The 17,210-nt window shown below is 37.4% G+C and overlaps 1 protein-coding gene across 4 annotated transcripts in view; it reads left to right on the top strand.

Annotated features, from left to right (window-relative positions):
• The window catches only part of DDX58 (DExD/H-box helicase 58), a 38,398-nt gene that overhangs the window by 403 nt on the left and 20,785 nt on the right, over positions 1–17,210 (top strand). Inside the window, exons 2-9 of one of the 4 annotated variants that reach the window (XM_045468680.1) lie at positions 5,351–5,485; positions 9,609–9,790; positions 10,881–11,028; positions 12,116–12,238; positions 13,330–13,431; positions 13,849–14,002; positions 14,538–14,796; positions 16,753–16,915. In XM_045468680.1, the coding sequence (XP_045324636.1) occupies positions 5,351–5,485; positions 9,609–9,790; positions 10,881–11,028; positions 12,116–12,238; positions 13,330–13,431; positions 13,849–14,002; positions 14,538–14,796; positions 16,753–16,915 (1,266 nt within the window). Of the gene's footprint in view, positions 1–5,350; positions 5,486–9,230; positions 9,320–9,608; positions 9,791–10,880; positions 11,029–12,115; positions 12,239–13,329; positions 13,432–13,848; positions 14,003–14,537; positions 14,797–16,752; positions 16,916–17,210 lie in introns of those variants that run through there. The other 3 variants (XM_045468683.1, XM_045468682.1, XM_045468681.1) reach the window with 3 other exon arrangements.

Here is a 17,210-nt window from a genome sequence, read left to right as displayed (position 1 = left end):
CCCGGGTGTTGAGGCAAGATCCCTAAAGCATTTTTAAAAATTATTTTATTTTTTAAATTTTATTTAAATCTAAGTTAACATAGTGCAATAATGATTTCAGGAGTAGAATTTGATGATTCACTTACATATAACACCCAGTGCTCATCCCAACAAGTGCCCTCATTAATGCCCATCACTGATTTAGCCCATCCTCCCACCCAACACCCCTCCAGCAACCCTCAGTTTGGTCTCTGTATTTAAGAGTCTCTTACGGTTTGCCTCCTTCTCTGTTTTTATCTTATTTTTCCTTCCCTTGTCCTAGGTTCATCTGTTTTGCTTCTTAAATTGCCACGGCATTTTAGACTAGAAATTGCTAGGAGGAGCCTTTGGAAGTTCAGATGGGGAACTGAGTCCTAGAGAAGTGCTATGACTTGTGTAGGGGTGCTTGTCTAGTCAGGTTCAAAGCTGGATAAACCAATCATTGTCCACTTCATATATTTCCTTTAATGGTTATGTCTAATGTGTCTTCAGCTTTGTACCAACATCGAGATTAAAGAATAAGATTTAGGCCCTTCTTTAAAATACTATGCAGCTCAAGATTTTGGGGGTGGGAGACTGGTGAGGACAGATGTACACTAATGATTACAAAATGCTATGAGAGCTCCAAGGTAATTGACCCTTACTCTTGCTGTGTCTTATTTGCAATGACTGGAAGCTTGAGAGGAGCAAGACTCTCTGGACTGAATGGCTGCAGGCTTCAATTCAGGTGTTTCTGTCTAGCTTTTGAGACACATGATGATGGATGAATGCCATGTTGTAAATTTGAATCCAAGTGCCCTGTGCTGGAGATGAGCAGAGGCTTTAAGAAAAGAGGAAAAGGGAGGTGGTGCCTAGAAGGAGTTGAGATGAGAGAAGGGATCTGGCAACTCCTTTTCAGGCTCCAACTGCTGAAATATCTTTCCTGATGTGAGGCAGTTTTGGGAGATTACCTGAAAGCAGACAGGTAATTTGAAGGCTAATTTCTCTGTAAAACCAAGGGTTGTGGAGTGAGGAGTGAAAGAATACCATTAACAAAAGTGGGCTTCTGCTTTCTAGTTGTGCTCAGGGAGAAGTAACAGTAACATTCTAATGAGCCACAGAGTTGCTTGGGCCTCTGAAGACTATAAGCCCCTGCAAGAATCTCTTCTAGAAATCTTGGAATGAATGGAACACTAACAAACTATTGTGAATCCCATTCTTTCTTGCACTCATGTGTCCATTCAATGAACAACTCATATGTTAGGCAATATGCTAGCATTGGAGAGAATTTACACACTTACTACACGTATTATCTAATAGGAAGCATCATGCTAGGAACTGAAAAATCAGTGGTGAGTGTGATAGAAATGATCCTGACCTAACAGAGATAAGAGTATGTATGCGGAGAAAGACAGATACCATATGTTTTCACTCTTATGTGGATCCTGAGAAACTTAACAGAAACCCATGGAGGAGGGGAAGGAAAAAAAAAGAAAAAAGAGTTAGAGAGGGAGGGAGCCAAAGCATAAGAGACACTTAAAAACTGAGAACTGAGGGTTGATGGGGGGTGGGAGGGAGGGGAGGGTGAGTGACGGGTATTGAGGAGGGCACCTTTTGGGATGAGCACTGGGTGTTGTATGGAAACCAATTTGACAATAAATTTCATATATTGAAAAAAAAATACATTTGATAGTGTGATGAGCACTGGGTATTGTATGTAAGTGATGAATCACTAAATTCTATACCTGAAACTAATACTGCACTGTATGTCCATTAGTTGGAATTTAAATAAAAACTTGACAAAAAAAAAAAAAAGAGTGTGTATGCGAAGGCAGGTTGCTAACTAAGTACACCATAAATGATGAAATGTGGTAAGTACTCCGATGGAAAACCATAGGGTGCTTTGGGAGCACATAGACAGCATAGTTTTTAATATATATAGTGTTTTTAATTTATAGTTATAGTGTAATCACAAAGTACCAAATGGGAAATAGAAAAAGCTAGCTGCAGAACACTATAGTATCGTCTTATTTTTGAATGTTAAAGAAACAATAGAAGTTTCGTTTCCAGCTTCTTACCAAGGGCAACTGATACCATTTAGTTGGTTTATATTTTTCCTGTTCATTTCTTTATACTTTATAATGTGCACATATATCCATAAACTTTTTTCTTTCTTCTCATCTTTTTCTGTTTTCCGTTAGATTGATAAAGTTTCTCTATCCCCTATTTTTTTTTTCTTGGATGCTTTGGAATCTCTGAATTCTATTGGTTAACCTTAATTGTGACAAGTATACTCTATCAGGATTCAGTTAGGGAGCTGAGACATGAGTGTTGTAGCTGGATATAAACTTTCTGACTCATTTTCCCCCCTAGAAGTGGGAGCTTATCTACACTCTCCTTATGCCCAAAAATTCATTCCCCATGCACACACAAATACACCAATATGTTTAAATTACACCAGCAATATCCAATATCTCTTTTACCATAATCTTTGTCTCCACATTTTGGATATTGTACACTAGTTGAATCTTGGGAAAGGAGAATTGAAGCCATGTTTCTTCTGGAGAGCTTGCATGGTCACTAGGGTGCTGCAGGGCTTTACTTATTTACTGGTTGTCCAGGATGTTTCAAGGCAGACTAGGTTGTGGGCCATAAGTTTTTTTGCAGTATCCCTTTGGAGTAGAAGGCTAACCCTTATCTTGGAGGGGCCCTCCGTGAGCAGTATTCTGAGTATTTACCCATTCCTTCAGTAACATTTTCTGGACCATACATGAGCCAGACGCTTTGTTGATGATTAGAATACAAAGATGAAGACAAAAATGGATACAACATGTCCATGATCACTGTCAATGGGAAAAGATAGACACTCAGACAGTTACTGTGTACTATGCAGTGCCAGTGCTCTAGTCAGAGGCATGTAAAGAGACCAAGAAAGCACAGAAAAGAGATCAAGAAATTCTACCTTGAGAAGCTGACTATGGAATCACAGAGTGGCCAGGATGGCAAAGGTAGTAGGAAAGTACCAAAATAGAATTTTCCCTGCATTGAACTCCCAGTGCTTTTGAGGAAGCAGGAGATATCAGGACTAGGTAGCAGCAGGATGGACCTGACCTTGTGCAGAGTGAAGCTAACCTGCCCAGGATGCAGCAAGACAGTTTCCCTGGGAAGGTTTCAGCTGTGACTGGGACTTATCTGGACCTTCATGCGGGAGAGCCAGTTATGGCTGGTGGAATGTCTAAGGAAAGAATGAAGGGCAAGGAGGCCTGGGAGTAAGAACCCACCTCTAAGGACAGAGTCTAGGAACAGGATTAACTATCCCAAAGGATAGGGTACAGTTGTGTGCCCAGGGAAGTTGGGGTAGGCAACAAGATTGTGTTGTCCCTAAAAAAGATATGTTGATAACCTCCACTACCTCAGAATGTGAACTTATTTGGAAATAGGATCTTTATAGAGGTAATCAGTTAAGGTTGAGGACGTGCTGGCGTAGGGTGGGATCCTAATCAATGTGGTTGGTGTCTTCATAAGAAGATAGCCATGTGAAAATACAGAGAGACAAAGAGAATGTCATGTGAAGATAGAGACAGAGATTGGAGTGATGTGGCCACAAGACAGACAAACAGAGGGGAGAATAACATGAAGAAAGAGACAAAGATTTGATGTGGCCACAAACCACGGAATGCTAGGAGCTGGAAGGGAAGTGGGATGTATTGTCCCTTAGAGCCTTCAGAGGAAGTGTGCTCCTGCCAGCATCTTGATTTCAGACTTTTGGTCTCTAGAACTGTAAGAGAATAAGTTTCTATTGTTTGAAGGCCACCAGTTAATGCTAATTTGTTATTGCAGCCACAGAAAACTAATATGGATAGATAAACTAAAAAACAAGTGTTGGCAAGGATGTGTTAAAAAATTGGAATCCTCATAAATTGCTGGTGGGAATGTAAAACAGTATAGCTCCTTTGGAGAGCATTTTGATAATTCCTTACACTGTTAAATGGAGTTACCATATGACCCAGCAATCTCACACATAGGTATAAACTCAAGAGAAATGAATACATATGTGTACGTAAACACTTGTACATGACTGTTCATTGCATTGTTATTCAGAATAGCCAAAACATGGAAACAACCTAAATGCTCATTAACTGATGAATGGATGGACAACAGGTGGTGTATCCATACAATAGTATATTAGTCAGCAATAAAAAGGAATGAATGATACAAGCTACAGCATGGAAGAATCTTGAAAACGTTATGCTTAAGTGGAAGAACTCACTTACAAAGACCACATATTGTATGATTTCATTCATATGAAATCTCCAAAGTAGGCAAATCTGTAGAGACCCAAGTAGATTAGTGGTTAGTTAAGGGGAAGGGAGATGGGAGTGGCTGGTACAAGATTTCTTTTTACTAGTCAGAGTGTACTAAAATTAGATAGTAGAGATAGCTCCACAACTCTAAAAACCATTGAATTTTGCACATTGAAAGTGTTAACTTTACTGTTCCAAGACAGAGACCTTGGCAGAGAAGGAGGCTATCCCTTCCTTTCTTCATTCATTCATTGTCTATTATGTGCTGGGTCCTCTTTTAATCTCTGAGGATACAGTGGTTAACCAGTCAGGCAACTGGTTTACTTCTTGGAATTTACATTCCACTGACAATAGGGGGAAAAAAAGGGACACTATCAAGTGTCAGGTCATTTGAAGGCAACCATTTGGTCACCACCCCAGACATGGAGTTAGTGTGTTAAGTTAGCAAGACCACCAGCAGTTGGGTGGATGGTTTTCTGCTACTTGGTCTCATTGTGTTTCTGTTTAGCTTCTCTTGTGTGCCGTATTTCATGCCATTCAAGCAAAAACCTAGAAAGAGGACCATGAAGATATCACTCCATTTCTAACTCTTTCTGAGTCCAGTGTAATTAAAGATGCCATGGAGTGGTCCTATCCTCACACGCTTTTAGTCTACAGTTAATTCAGACTTTTGAACAAGAGATTATCAAAATGTTGGAAGAAGACTTTGTTCTTCCATCTAATCCAGTGCTATAATGACTTCTTTGTTGTGGGGGTGCTTTCTCAGAGATTGTTAAGAAACTCCCTTTTTAAGTGATTGCTTTAGAGCATGTTCCCAGACTTCCATACCAAACTAGAAGTTTCTGGAGAGGATGGATGGCTGGGCTCAGTTGGTGAAGAATGGCCATACTCTGGCTGAACGGAGGGTTTGCTGCCTTCTTGCCTTCCATTGCTGTGATTTGTTAAAATCACCATCCCCATTTGATTAGGTCTGACAACCCTTTGCAGGTTTTTCTTCCAGTGATTAGTGATTCTGCAGTTTGATGAGTCACTCTCGCTTCTGTTTATAGATGAGGTGCAGTATATTCGGGCTGAGAAAAACAATAAGGGCACGATGGAGGCTGCCTCACTTTTTCTTAAGTTCCTATTGGAGCTCCAGGAAGAAGGCTGGTTCCGTGGCTTTTTGGATGCCCTTGCTCATGCAGGTTAGTTCATTATTCTTACAAATCAGAGTATGTTATTTGACTGTTTCAAAATGCTGTAAAAGTGAAATACTATTAATTTTGAGCTTTCCCCATGTACTTCCTGTTTCTTAATCTGAGGCAATGTAAGGGATTATTTTCAGTCAGATAATATAATTGCCTACCTGAAATATCCACAGGGAGCTACAGAGTGATTATTGGGAGAGTTTATTATTGGGCAAGTATATTAGATATAAGATGAAAATACAAAAATTAGTTGCATTTCTGCACCATACACAAAAATAAACCCAAATTGGATTAAAAACTTAAATGCAAGACCCCAAAGCAGAAAATTCTTAGAAGAAAACATAGGAAGTAATTTCCTTGACATCAGCCACAGAAACATTTTTCTAGATTTGTCTCCTTTGGCAAGGGAAATAAAAGCAAAATTAAACTATTGGGACTACAACAAATAAAAAGCTTTTTTTACACAGCAAAGGAAACCATCAACAAAACAAGAAGACAACCTACTGAATGGGAGAAGTTACTTGCAAATGACATATCCAATAAGAGGTTAATATCCAAAATATATGAAGAACTTCTACAACTCAACACCAAAACCCCAAACAATTCAGTTAAAAAGTGGGCAGAAGATGTGAGTAGACATTTTTCCAAAGATAGCCAGATGGCCAACAGACACATGGAAAGATGCTCAACATCACTCATTATCAGAGAAATGCAAATCAGACCACAATGAGATAGTCCCTCATATCTGTCAGATTGGCCAAAATAAAAAACACAAGAAATAATAATTATTGGTGAAGATATGGAGAAAAAAGGACCCTTGTGCACGGTTAGTGGGAATGCAAACTGGTTCAGCCACTGTGGAAAACAGTATGGAGGTATCCCAAATATTAAAAATAGAATTACTATATGATCCTATAATTCCACTACTAAGTATTTACCCAAAGAAAACAAAAACACTAATTCAAAGGGATATATGCACCACTGTGTTAATTGCAGCATTATTTACAATAGCCAAGATATGGATGCAAGTGTCCATTCATAGATGAATGGGTAAAGATGTAGTATATATACTATGGAATATTACTCAGCCATAAAAAAGAATGAAATCTTGCCATTTGCAACATGTATGGATCTATAGGGTGTAATGCTAAGTGGAATAAGTCAGGCAGAGAAAGACAAATAGCATATGATTTCACTCATAGGAGGAATTTAAGAAAGAAAACGAACAAAGAAAAAGATAAAAAATAGACTCCTAGATATAGAGAACAAACTGGTTGTTGCTAGAGGGGAAGTGGTTATGGGGAGGTGGGTGAAACAGATAAAGGGGATCGAGAGTACACTTACCGTGATAAGCACTGAGTGAGTAATGTATAGAATTGTTGAATCACTATGTTGTGCACCTGAAACTAATTTAACATTATAATTTTACTGAAATAAAAATAAAGCATAAAAATTAGTTGCATTTCTACGCACCAGAAGCAAATAGAAAATGTAGTCCAAAATGGATACCACTTACAGTAGTCACAAAAGTTGTAATGTATTTAGGAAAAAACCTAGCAAAAGATGTGTAAGGTCTGAATGGAGAAAATGATAAAGCGTTATTGAAAGATATTAAAGAAGTCCTATTGAAGTGGAGATATATACCCATGCACATTGAGAGGAAGACTTAATACCATAAAAATATCAGCTCTCTCAACATTGATATTTATATTCAGTACAATTGTTATTCCTTCTCAGCCTTTTGACTAAAATCAAGTGTTATATTCAATACAACTTCAGTAAAAATACTACATGCTTTTTCACGCACTTGACAAATTTCTAAATTATTCTAAAATGTAAATGGAAGAATTATGATCTAAGTATAGGACATTCCTAAAGAAGAATTAAATAGGCTTAAATATCCTCTTCTAGATAACAAGATTTATTTTAGAGCCATAGGCATTGAGACAGCTTAACGTTGATCCTGGCATTGACCAACTGACCAATGAACTAGAATAGAGAGCCTTCAATTAAATTCCTGTATTTATGAAAACCTGATATATTTGAGACCACTTGAAAGGGAGGACCATTAGGAATGGAGGGACTTTTAATAAATTTCAGTATGCCATTATAGACAGAATGATGTTAAAAACCAAATAAACCCTAACTTACATACCCATGTAAAACAAATTTGTATTCCTTAGCTCATTCCATTCACACATAACACACAAAATGAATTCACCAGAATTAAAGACTTAATTCCAAAAGGCAAAAATTTAACAATCGTAGAAAAGAATATAGAATAATAATTTATGACCTTGAGGTATAGCAGCATTTATGAAACGATACATTAAAGCATTATCCATAAAAGACAAATTGACAAATCTGATTACATTAAATTAAAAACATCTCGGAGCGCCTGGGTGGCGCAGTCGGTTAAGCGTCCGACTTCAGCCAGGTCACGATCTCGCGGCCCGTGAGTTCGAGCCCCGCGTCAGGCTCTGGGCTGATGGCTCAGAGCCTGGAGCCTGTTTCTGATTCTGTGTCTCCCTCTCTCTCTGCCCCTCCCCCGTTCATGCTCTGTCTCTCTCTGTCCCAAAAATAAATAAACGTTGAAAAAAAAAATTAAAAAAAAATTAAAAACATCTCTTTATCACAACACTAAAGAAAGTGAAAAAACAAATCACAAACTGGAGAGGATTAATAGATGAGATTAATAGATTCTAGATTAATATCTAGAATGTGTTAAAAAGGCTTTAAAATTAATTATAAAAAGAAAGAAAACATCCACAGGGCAAAAGTGTGAAACCAACATTACAAAGAATAGGAAGTAGAAAAGGTTAATAAACATAAGAAAAGATTCTCAGCCCAATAGCAATTAGGGAATTGTGAATTAGGATAGCATTTTATTAACTACTAGATAGCAAAATTTAGGAAGTCCAACAAAGTTAAGACTTGGAGAGGATATTTAATCATGGGAAATCTTAAATGTCCCTATACAGAGTATAAATTAATACAAATATTTTGAAAAACAATTTGGCATCATCTTGTATGGGTCAACTCTCTTGTATCCCTCTATCCAAGAGTTTCACTCTTAAGTATGTGCCCTAGAAAAACTCACATATATTCCAGAATACACATACAAGAATGGTGGTAGAACACTTGTAATAACAAAAGCAACCAACCAACCAACCAAAACTGGAAGCAACCCCAATGTCTTTCAGGAAGAAAATAGATAAATAAATTCTACAATATTGACACTTGGCCCATTATACCTCAGTGAAAATGTATGAACACAGCTACACATGACAACACAGGTGGAGCTTAGAAATGTAATATTAAACTTTTTAAAAAGCAGTGAAAATTACATTTAGTAGGATATAATTATGAAGTTCCAAACAAGCCAAACTAAACATACATTAAGGAGTTAAACATATGCTAGGCAACTATTCAAAAAAAAATGAAGGGAGTGATACATCAAATACAGGATGGTAGTCTCTTTGCAGGGAGGGGAAAGGAGGGGTAAAAAGAAGTACACCCCCACAAAAGTCTTAGGGAACTCTAGTTGTTAAATTGGATAGTGGGTTCCCAAGTGTTCATTTTGTTGCAAGGTTCTTCCAAATAAAGAGAATGTGGGCTTTAGAGTGAGAAGCCTGGTGATTCTGTTTGAGAACCTTAGATTGAAGCATTCCTAGGTTACTACAGTTGGAGAGGTTTTTCTTTTCTTGGAGTAATGTAGAAGGCTAAGTTCCTTAGGGGCAGGAATTAAGATTTATGTTTCTTTTTGCCTTTGCACTGGGAAGATAATGATTGTATGATGTTTTGACTCCTTGGAAGATACAGAGGTTGTAGGTGCGATCCGTGGCACACTGTGGAAGGGAGATTTTATACTAAGACCGAATGTGAGACTTCACATTATCCTTAGCACTTTCTCCTAAGAGATAATAAATGTTGGAGGACCTAAAATGTTGGGTGCCTAAAATGAATATTGAGTTTTCTTTTTGAAAGATCATTAATTATTCAGGTGGTTCACAGATACCTTTTGGGTTCTCTCACTGTACATTCAAACATGATTGTATGATGTTAATCTTCAAATATCTTTTAGTTGGTTTCATAAAAGCCCCTATTTTCTTCTTTCCAGGTTATTCTGGACTTTATGAAGCCATCGAAAGTTGGGATTTCCAAACCATTGAAAGGTTGGAGGAATATAGGTCACTGTTAAAGCGTTTACAACCAGAATTTAAAACTACAGTTAATCCAAAAGATATCCTTCCTGAAGTATCTAAATGTTTAATTAGTCAGGAATGTGAAGAAATTATACAGGTAATTTAATTACTATATTTAATATAATTAATTAATTCGAATTAATTTAATATTAAATACTGAATTTGGGGGAAGTAATTTGAACATGGGAAATGTATTCTGTTTTCTCCACTGATTTAGACCCAAGAAAGATCATTGAAATCCACAAAAGTCCTCAATTCTAAGGCATAATTACCTAGAATAGTATTTTTAGTTGTGAACTGAATAATTTTTAATGTCACAGGTTTTTCAGGTTTGTCCTATTTTCAGTTAAAATTATTATTTTTGTGAATAATATTTTATGCAACTTTAAATAAAGTTGAACAGTTTAGCAAATAAAAAGAAAACCTATAGAGTCTAGTGGTTAAGCGTTCAGGCTTTGGACACAAATTTTGTTAGAATCCTAGTTTAACCACCTACTTGTGGTGTGATCTTAGGCAAGTTGCTTATTTTCTCTAAACCTCTTTTTTTATGTATAAAATGGAAATAATGATAGTATCTTATTAGCATGATACTTTTATAAGGATTAAATGAGATTTTATATATATATATATTTTATATTTTGTAAAATATTTTATATTATATATATTATATATATAGTATATATATTTATATTACATATATTTATATTATATATATATATTTTATATATATATGCTTATATATGCCTAGCATATAATTATAGATGCTCAATACATTTTAGTAATGATTAATAATAAAAATCATATAGGTCCCATTACCCTGAGAAAACCATTTGTTAATATTCTGTTATATTCTTCCAAATATCTCTTTATGCCAGTGTACCCTTATTTTGAATGGTTGTCAAATGGATTGTTTCCTAACATTGCTGCTGCTGATAGATACAAGGTCTCCAAGGAGGTGAGAACACCTGGCTTGACATAGTGATGCCACGTGTAAAGACAAGGACAAAGGAAAGCGTATCTTAAAAGGCATTATGTTGGATGGGGCAAAAATGGTCATAAATCAGACCTACTGAACCATATTATACAATGGTTTTTAAATTAGTGCTTGAATTGATGTTTCTTCAGATTTCCTTTCCATAAAAGGAAAACTTTTGAAATGATTGATTAACTTCAGTTGTCTTGCTTAGGTTTGTTCCAACAAGGGGCTGATGGCAGGTGCAGAGAAAATGGTTGAATGCTTTCTCAGATCGGACAAGGAAAACTGGCCCAAAACTTTGAAACTTGCTTTGGACAAAGAAGAGAGCAAGTTCAGTGAACTGTGGACTGTGGACAAAGGTAGGATATTCCAGGGAAGAGCTCTGAAGGGTAGGAGGGTCTGAAAACATGCTCCATCTTTCTCGTGGTTCTACTTAGGGCCTCTTTCATTCCTACATTTCTCACTCGCTGTCAGAGGCATTTTGCCCTTCAGAGACCCATGGCTACATCTCGAGAGAGAGAGAGAGAGAGAGAGAGAGAGAGAGAGCAGCAGTGAGTTGAGTTCTGGGAGGTAAGTGGCTACTTCCCTGCAGAAGTAATTTGGTTGTGTCTAACCCCTAAAATGGACCAGGGCAAACTGCTCTCATCCAGAATTAGCCCATCTGGTCCAAAGGATTTGGGGAAGGCAGAGTCTGAACTCACTCTCTGGGTTTAAATTATCAGAGAAATAGCTTTAAAATTTTAGAATGAAAGGTTTGAACGCCAAGACTTGCCCCCTTTTCAGAGTAAGAATCATAATACACATAGCCTGGTTGTCTTGCCTGGGAGCCATCAGGAACTAAGCCAGAACAGGACTGAAGAAAAGAGTGTGTTGTGATGAAATATCTGTGTTGTGATGAAACCATCATTTGGTTTCCTGAAGCTAACATCTTCTCAGAGCATTGTTTCAAAGTCTGAGTTTTCTAAACCATCTGAGTGTCTGGTCTTCGCTTTTCCTAGGTTTCTTTAAATCACAAGTTGTTCTGGAAAATGTCTATATAAATACACATCTGATTTCTTGGGTTAGGTCAAGAATGGAAGACATAAATACTTGCTAAATGTTGCTTCTCTAGTGTGCATGAGAATCTTCCGGGGATTTTGTTAAAGTGCACATTCTGATTTAGTAGGGACTCGAGAGCCTGCATTCCCAACAAGCTCTGGAAGTTGCTGGCCCATGTTCTACACTTTAAATAATAAAGTCCTAAATGACATTGGAGTTCAGACTCCAAATTGAGACATCAAACTCAAAAAGATTCTTTTAATTGTTTTAGAAGGTGAAGCAAGTGGTTGTGCAAAATCTTAACAGAAGTTGAAAATTTTACTATTATGACCTCTTTGTAGGACTTGTGCTGTCAAGACAATAATCAGATCAGATGAAGATTCTGAGGTGTTTTTTGGTCTCATACAGGTGCAAAGAATATTGACGTGAAAGTTCTTGAGGATGATGAAATGGAAACTTCTGACATACAGATTTTCTACAAGGAGGAATCTGAATGCCAGAATCTTAGTCAGAATTCATGTCCATCTTCAGGTACCCAGCATTGTTCTTTTCCATAATGGTGTTCTTTAGGTATTTTGTGTAGGGACATGTCTTCCAGTGCCAAAAGCCATAGTCTTTTTTTTTTTTTTTAATTTTCATTTTTGGGAGAGTGCAAGATGGGGAGGGGCAGAGAGAGGGGGACAGAGGATCCGAAGCCGGCTCTGCACTGACAGCAGTGAGCCTGATGTGGGGCTCGAACTCACAAACTGGGAGATCATGACCTGAAGTGAAGTTGGACGCTTAACCGACTGAACCACCCAGGCACCCCAGGGAAGAAATTCTGATTAATATTGAGTAGTGTTAGAAGAAAAGTGTGATTTGGGGCTAACGCTACTGTAAGAAGAAAATTTACAGATTACTTTTGCAACCAAGTGATACCAGTTTTTTTGTCATTTCTGAATAAAATCAACAAATGTAAGTTGCTTTAAATTTTTCTGATATGTAAAAGTCCTTAGCCTTTTAGAAATTTTCATTTTCTTTAAAATAGGTTGGAGTCAATAGATAATTTCTAAGATCTTTTCTGGCAGTAACATTCTATATGCTTATCTGTTAGTGAGAAAAAGCCTCTGGTTATTCCTTGGAACTTCTGGTTCTGTTGAGAGAAGATACTATGTGAAAGCCTGCAGAATAATAAAGCATGATTGCTCATCAATATGAAATTGCTTTGGGAATTCAATGTTTACAGTTTGTTGCTTTTCAGAGACCTTGGAGGGATTTGTTGTTTTGTTCCATATAGCATTTCCTTTAACCAGTGGCCATCTGCTTGCTCTGAATTAGGCCATTCTTGCTTTAGTTTTCTCCTTACTAGATTTTGAGATTGTTTAAGAAAGAAATCTTTGTGGCTTTAAAGAAAAAAACAAAACAAAACTCTCGCCATTGGCACTTTGTCATTGATAGAGGATTCTGTACTTCACATCAGTGGAGAAGCTAGAATGGTTAGCAAGAGGCAAGGATTCTAAATTTTCTCAAATGAGGCCCTTCTTGCTAAAGTCATAATTCCTGTCTATTTGATGATAGATAGCTATTTCTTTGATTCCTCAGAGCAGTAACTATTTGGAAATTTTGTTCCTTTTGTGTTACAGAAGTCTCTCATATTTACACCCCAGTGAAGCCAAGAAATTACCAACTAGAGCTTGCTTTGCCTGCTAAGGAAGGAAAAAACACAATAATATGTGCTCCTACTGGTAAGTTGATTGCCACTGCTTACGTGGTTTGTTTCTGTGTTTGCTTCCTTTTTTTTTTCTTTTATTGAATACTGGGACAAAATGGGCAAGTGTCAATATTTTCCTTGCTCCATATGTCTTTTGAGAAGACTGTCCCAGTAATAGAATCTCCAGGTATTTTAAGGAACTTGAGGAAGAAAAAAAAAATGCCCCGCTTTTTAGTTTGCTTTATGCCTTGACTATTTATTTGCATGTTACCTAGGAAGTAACTTGATATTTTCATGTCCTGGTGTAAATTCTGCTGCAGTTAACCCATCCACATTCTCAGTTTACCAATCAGTGCAGTGGTTTGAGGGGAGCCAACAGTAATTACCTTTCTACAGAAATATTTTAGTATACTATTAGTTACACATTTTCTTTTTCTTTTTATGTTAAAAGGTTGTGGAAAAACCTTTGTTTCACTTCTTATATGTGAGCATCATCTTAAAAAATTTCCACAAGGACAAAAGGGGAAGGTTGTCTTTTTTGCTATTCAACTCCCAGTGTATGAACAGCAGAAATCTGTGTTCTCAAACTATTTTGAAAGACTTGGGTAGGTATAACAGTTGGTCTTGTTTCTCTCCTCTAGTTTCATGTAACTGGTGTGTTTTTAGCTTTGTTTAGTTTTTGGAAAGCCATGATTCAAAAATCGATAGTAGATTAAGCCTTTATATAATCTATATACAATTAATTTTTCATGGATTCAAGTCTATTTTGTTAGGTACACTTGAAATCCTAAACTCCTTTGGCTAGCTCTTACAGAGTGAGTAAATGACCTGAGATAAATTTTACATTTAAATGGCACATTTAATTTTTTAATGATTTCATAGCTTATTTAACATTACTCTTTAAGTAGTATTTTCTTTCTTAATGACTTTAAAGAATTAATACATGCTAGCAACAATTATAACTAGCTTGCATTTGTTGATCATTTACTATGTGTAAGGCTCTGTGCTAAGCACTTGTCTCCAGATTCCTTTTGGAGTTAGGAGAGCTTAATCAGTTGATGCTCTGATCTAGTGTTTTATATCTTTGTGGTTCCTCATTCACATTGTGGTTGGTAATAGGGAATTTCTGTCATTTCCCAGGTACAAAGTTGCAGGTGTTTCTGGAGCAACGTCTGAGAATGTCTCAGTGAAACAGATTGTTGAGAACAATGACATCATCATTTTAACTCCACAGATTCTTGTGAATAGTCTTAAAAATGGGACTATTCCATCACTCTCTGTCTTTACTTTGATGATATTTGATGAATGTCACAATACTGGTAAACACCATCCTTATAATATGATCATGTTTAATTATCTAGATCAGAAACTTGGAGGATCTTCAGACCCACTGCCTCAGGTATCTCCAGATTCAGATGGATTCCTCAGAAAAGCTATAACCTTGCTAAATCCTATTTACTTACTCTTATGACCAAATTAAGGATGTTCTTTTCAGGTGCTAAGTCCAGATTGTATAGCCTATTGATTAATTTTGATTGATTGATTCATTTATTCACTTAACAAACATGCCTCAGGCACAGCCCCCCCCCCCCCCCGTGTTATCCATTGTGCTAGGCACTGGGGATACAAATATAAAAAGACAGTCCTTGCTCTCAAACAGTTTAATTTCATGGGGAGCCAAACATGTAAAAATTATGTCATAATGTATGGTGATGGCACACTATGGAGATGGGTACAAGCTGTAGTGAGAACAGAAGTGAAAACTCATGTGCTGTGAAAGTAAGGCAACACCCAATAGAAGTTAGGCAAAAGCTAACAAGAAGGTACAAATTAGATAGCTTGATGGTCTTCAGGAAAGTCTGCTGTGTGTCCAAAGGCACAGAGGTATGAGAGAGCATGGTGTGCCTGAGAGTCGAGAATTGTGAAGCTCTTCAGTATTGTTTGAGTATAGAATGTGAAGTAGTAAATAGCAGTAGGTGAGGCAGAATGGGGATAGAGGGAATGATTGATAGAACAGGATGTCAGGGGAGACCAGAGGGTATGGGGTAAGTAGGCAGATATATGCATTAGTCCAGGAGAGTAGATGGGACACCATTTTTGGTGTCATCAGAGGTGAGGGTGTGAAAGGAGTCAAGACAGAGTAGTTCATAGATGGGGACAGAAAAGGTGGGGAATCCCTGGCATTTAATCTCTCTTTTCTCTTAAATGTAGGAGAGGCAGAGAGATTATTTGCTGGGAATAATCAAGATGGGAATGGAGGAGGGAGCTCGGGGTGCATGGAAAGGATTTGAAACGGGAATTGCTTGGTTACACTGGGGATCCAGATAAGGTTGGAAACCATGAATTTATAGCATGGTATACTAGTGTCACATCATATAAAGTTCTCTAGCCCTAATAACTACCTCTTTAGGAAGCACAGGTTAAAAGAAATTCAGCATGTACCCATAGACAAAATTCAGTAGCAATCACATTTTTTAAAATTTATTGTTTAATGTTTATTCACTTTTGAGAGAGAGACCAGGAGAGGGGGTTGAGAGAGAGGGGGAGAGAGAGAGAGAGTGAGAGACAGACATAGAATCCGAAGCAGGCTCCAGGCTCTGAGCTGTCAGCACAGAGCCCGATGCGGGGCTTGAACTCAACAGCAGTGAGATCATGACCTGAACCACAGTCAGATACCCAACCGACTGAGCCATCTAGGTGCCCCCAGCAATCACATTTCTTAAAGCTTCTTCTAGAAAAAAATTGGTGGTTCACTAGATTTCTTGCTAATGAGTCAGTTATTCAGTATTTACTGAGTGGCTATTCAAGTAGAACTTAAATTGTTAGGTGACCATTAAGCTAAATTTTTTATAAATCTTGTTACTGAATTCACACAACTACCATTTTAAATAGCTGTTGTTTCCCAACCTTTAGAGACAGCTGACATGTGTCCCTGCATTGTTCAGGGACATGCAGCCAGTGTGACATGGTTGAGTTTGGAATGGAGTTGTGTCTGGTTTCAGTCCCTTTCCTTTCAGTATGTTGTTCTACACATTATGGGGGACACAAGAGTAGAGAAGAGAAGTCCTTCCTTGAAAGGGTTTCCACTCTTGGTTTCTTTGCTGATTCATGTTCATCGGATGAGTTCTGACTTTTGCATTTATTCAGTGCTTTGCCTAATGGGGACCTTTCCATTTGCAATGTCATGGAAAATATCAGAAAAAATAAATACTGTTCTTGCTTTTTATGGGAAATTAGTAAAAACAAAACAAAACAAAAAATAAAACCTGACTTTAACAGGAAAGAGTTGTATGCAGGATTGTGGAAATGGCATGCAGTTTCCCAGGCATCTGATGATTTCCAATGCTCCTCACAGGTCATTGGGCTGACTGCCTCCGTTGGCATTGGGGATGCCAAAAGCACAGCAGAAGCCGTGGAATATATCTGCAGACTGTGTGCTTCTCTTGACACATCAGTGATAGCAACAGTCAAAGACAACTTGGAGGAACTGGAAGAAATTGTTTATAAGCCCCAAAAGTGTAAGTGGAATCCCATAGCATGCCTTTTAGGACTTTGTTACCCTCCGTGTTTCCTAGTTCAGAGCCATTCGGATGAATACTGAGTTTTTACCTTTTCCATTTAGTGGAAAATATTTAACCCCAAACTTGGGAAATAAATTACATTTCACAGCTGTCTCCTTAGCTGAGTTGTATTCCAGGCAGTGGACAAACCTCAAGAGGGGACTGTCCTAAAACAAACATTCTTACTCTTCAGTTTGATAAAATTCTTTTTTTTGGTTTTGTGTTTTTGATAAAGTTCTTATAAAGATACTAA

This window comes from Leopardus geoffroyi, chromosome D4 (genome assembly GCF_018350155.1).
Source record: "Leopardus geoffroyi isolate Oge1 chromosome D4, O.geoffroyi_Oge1_pat1.0, whole genome shotgun sequence".
NCBI lineage: Eukaryota > Metazoa > Chordata > Mammalia > Carnivora > Felidae > Leopardus > Leopardus geoffroyi.
This window is presented reverse-complemented; position numbering and strand designations above follow the sequence as displayed.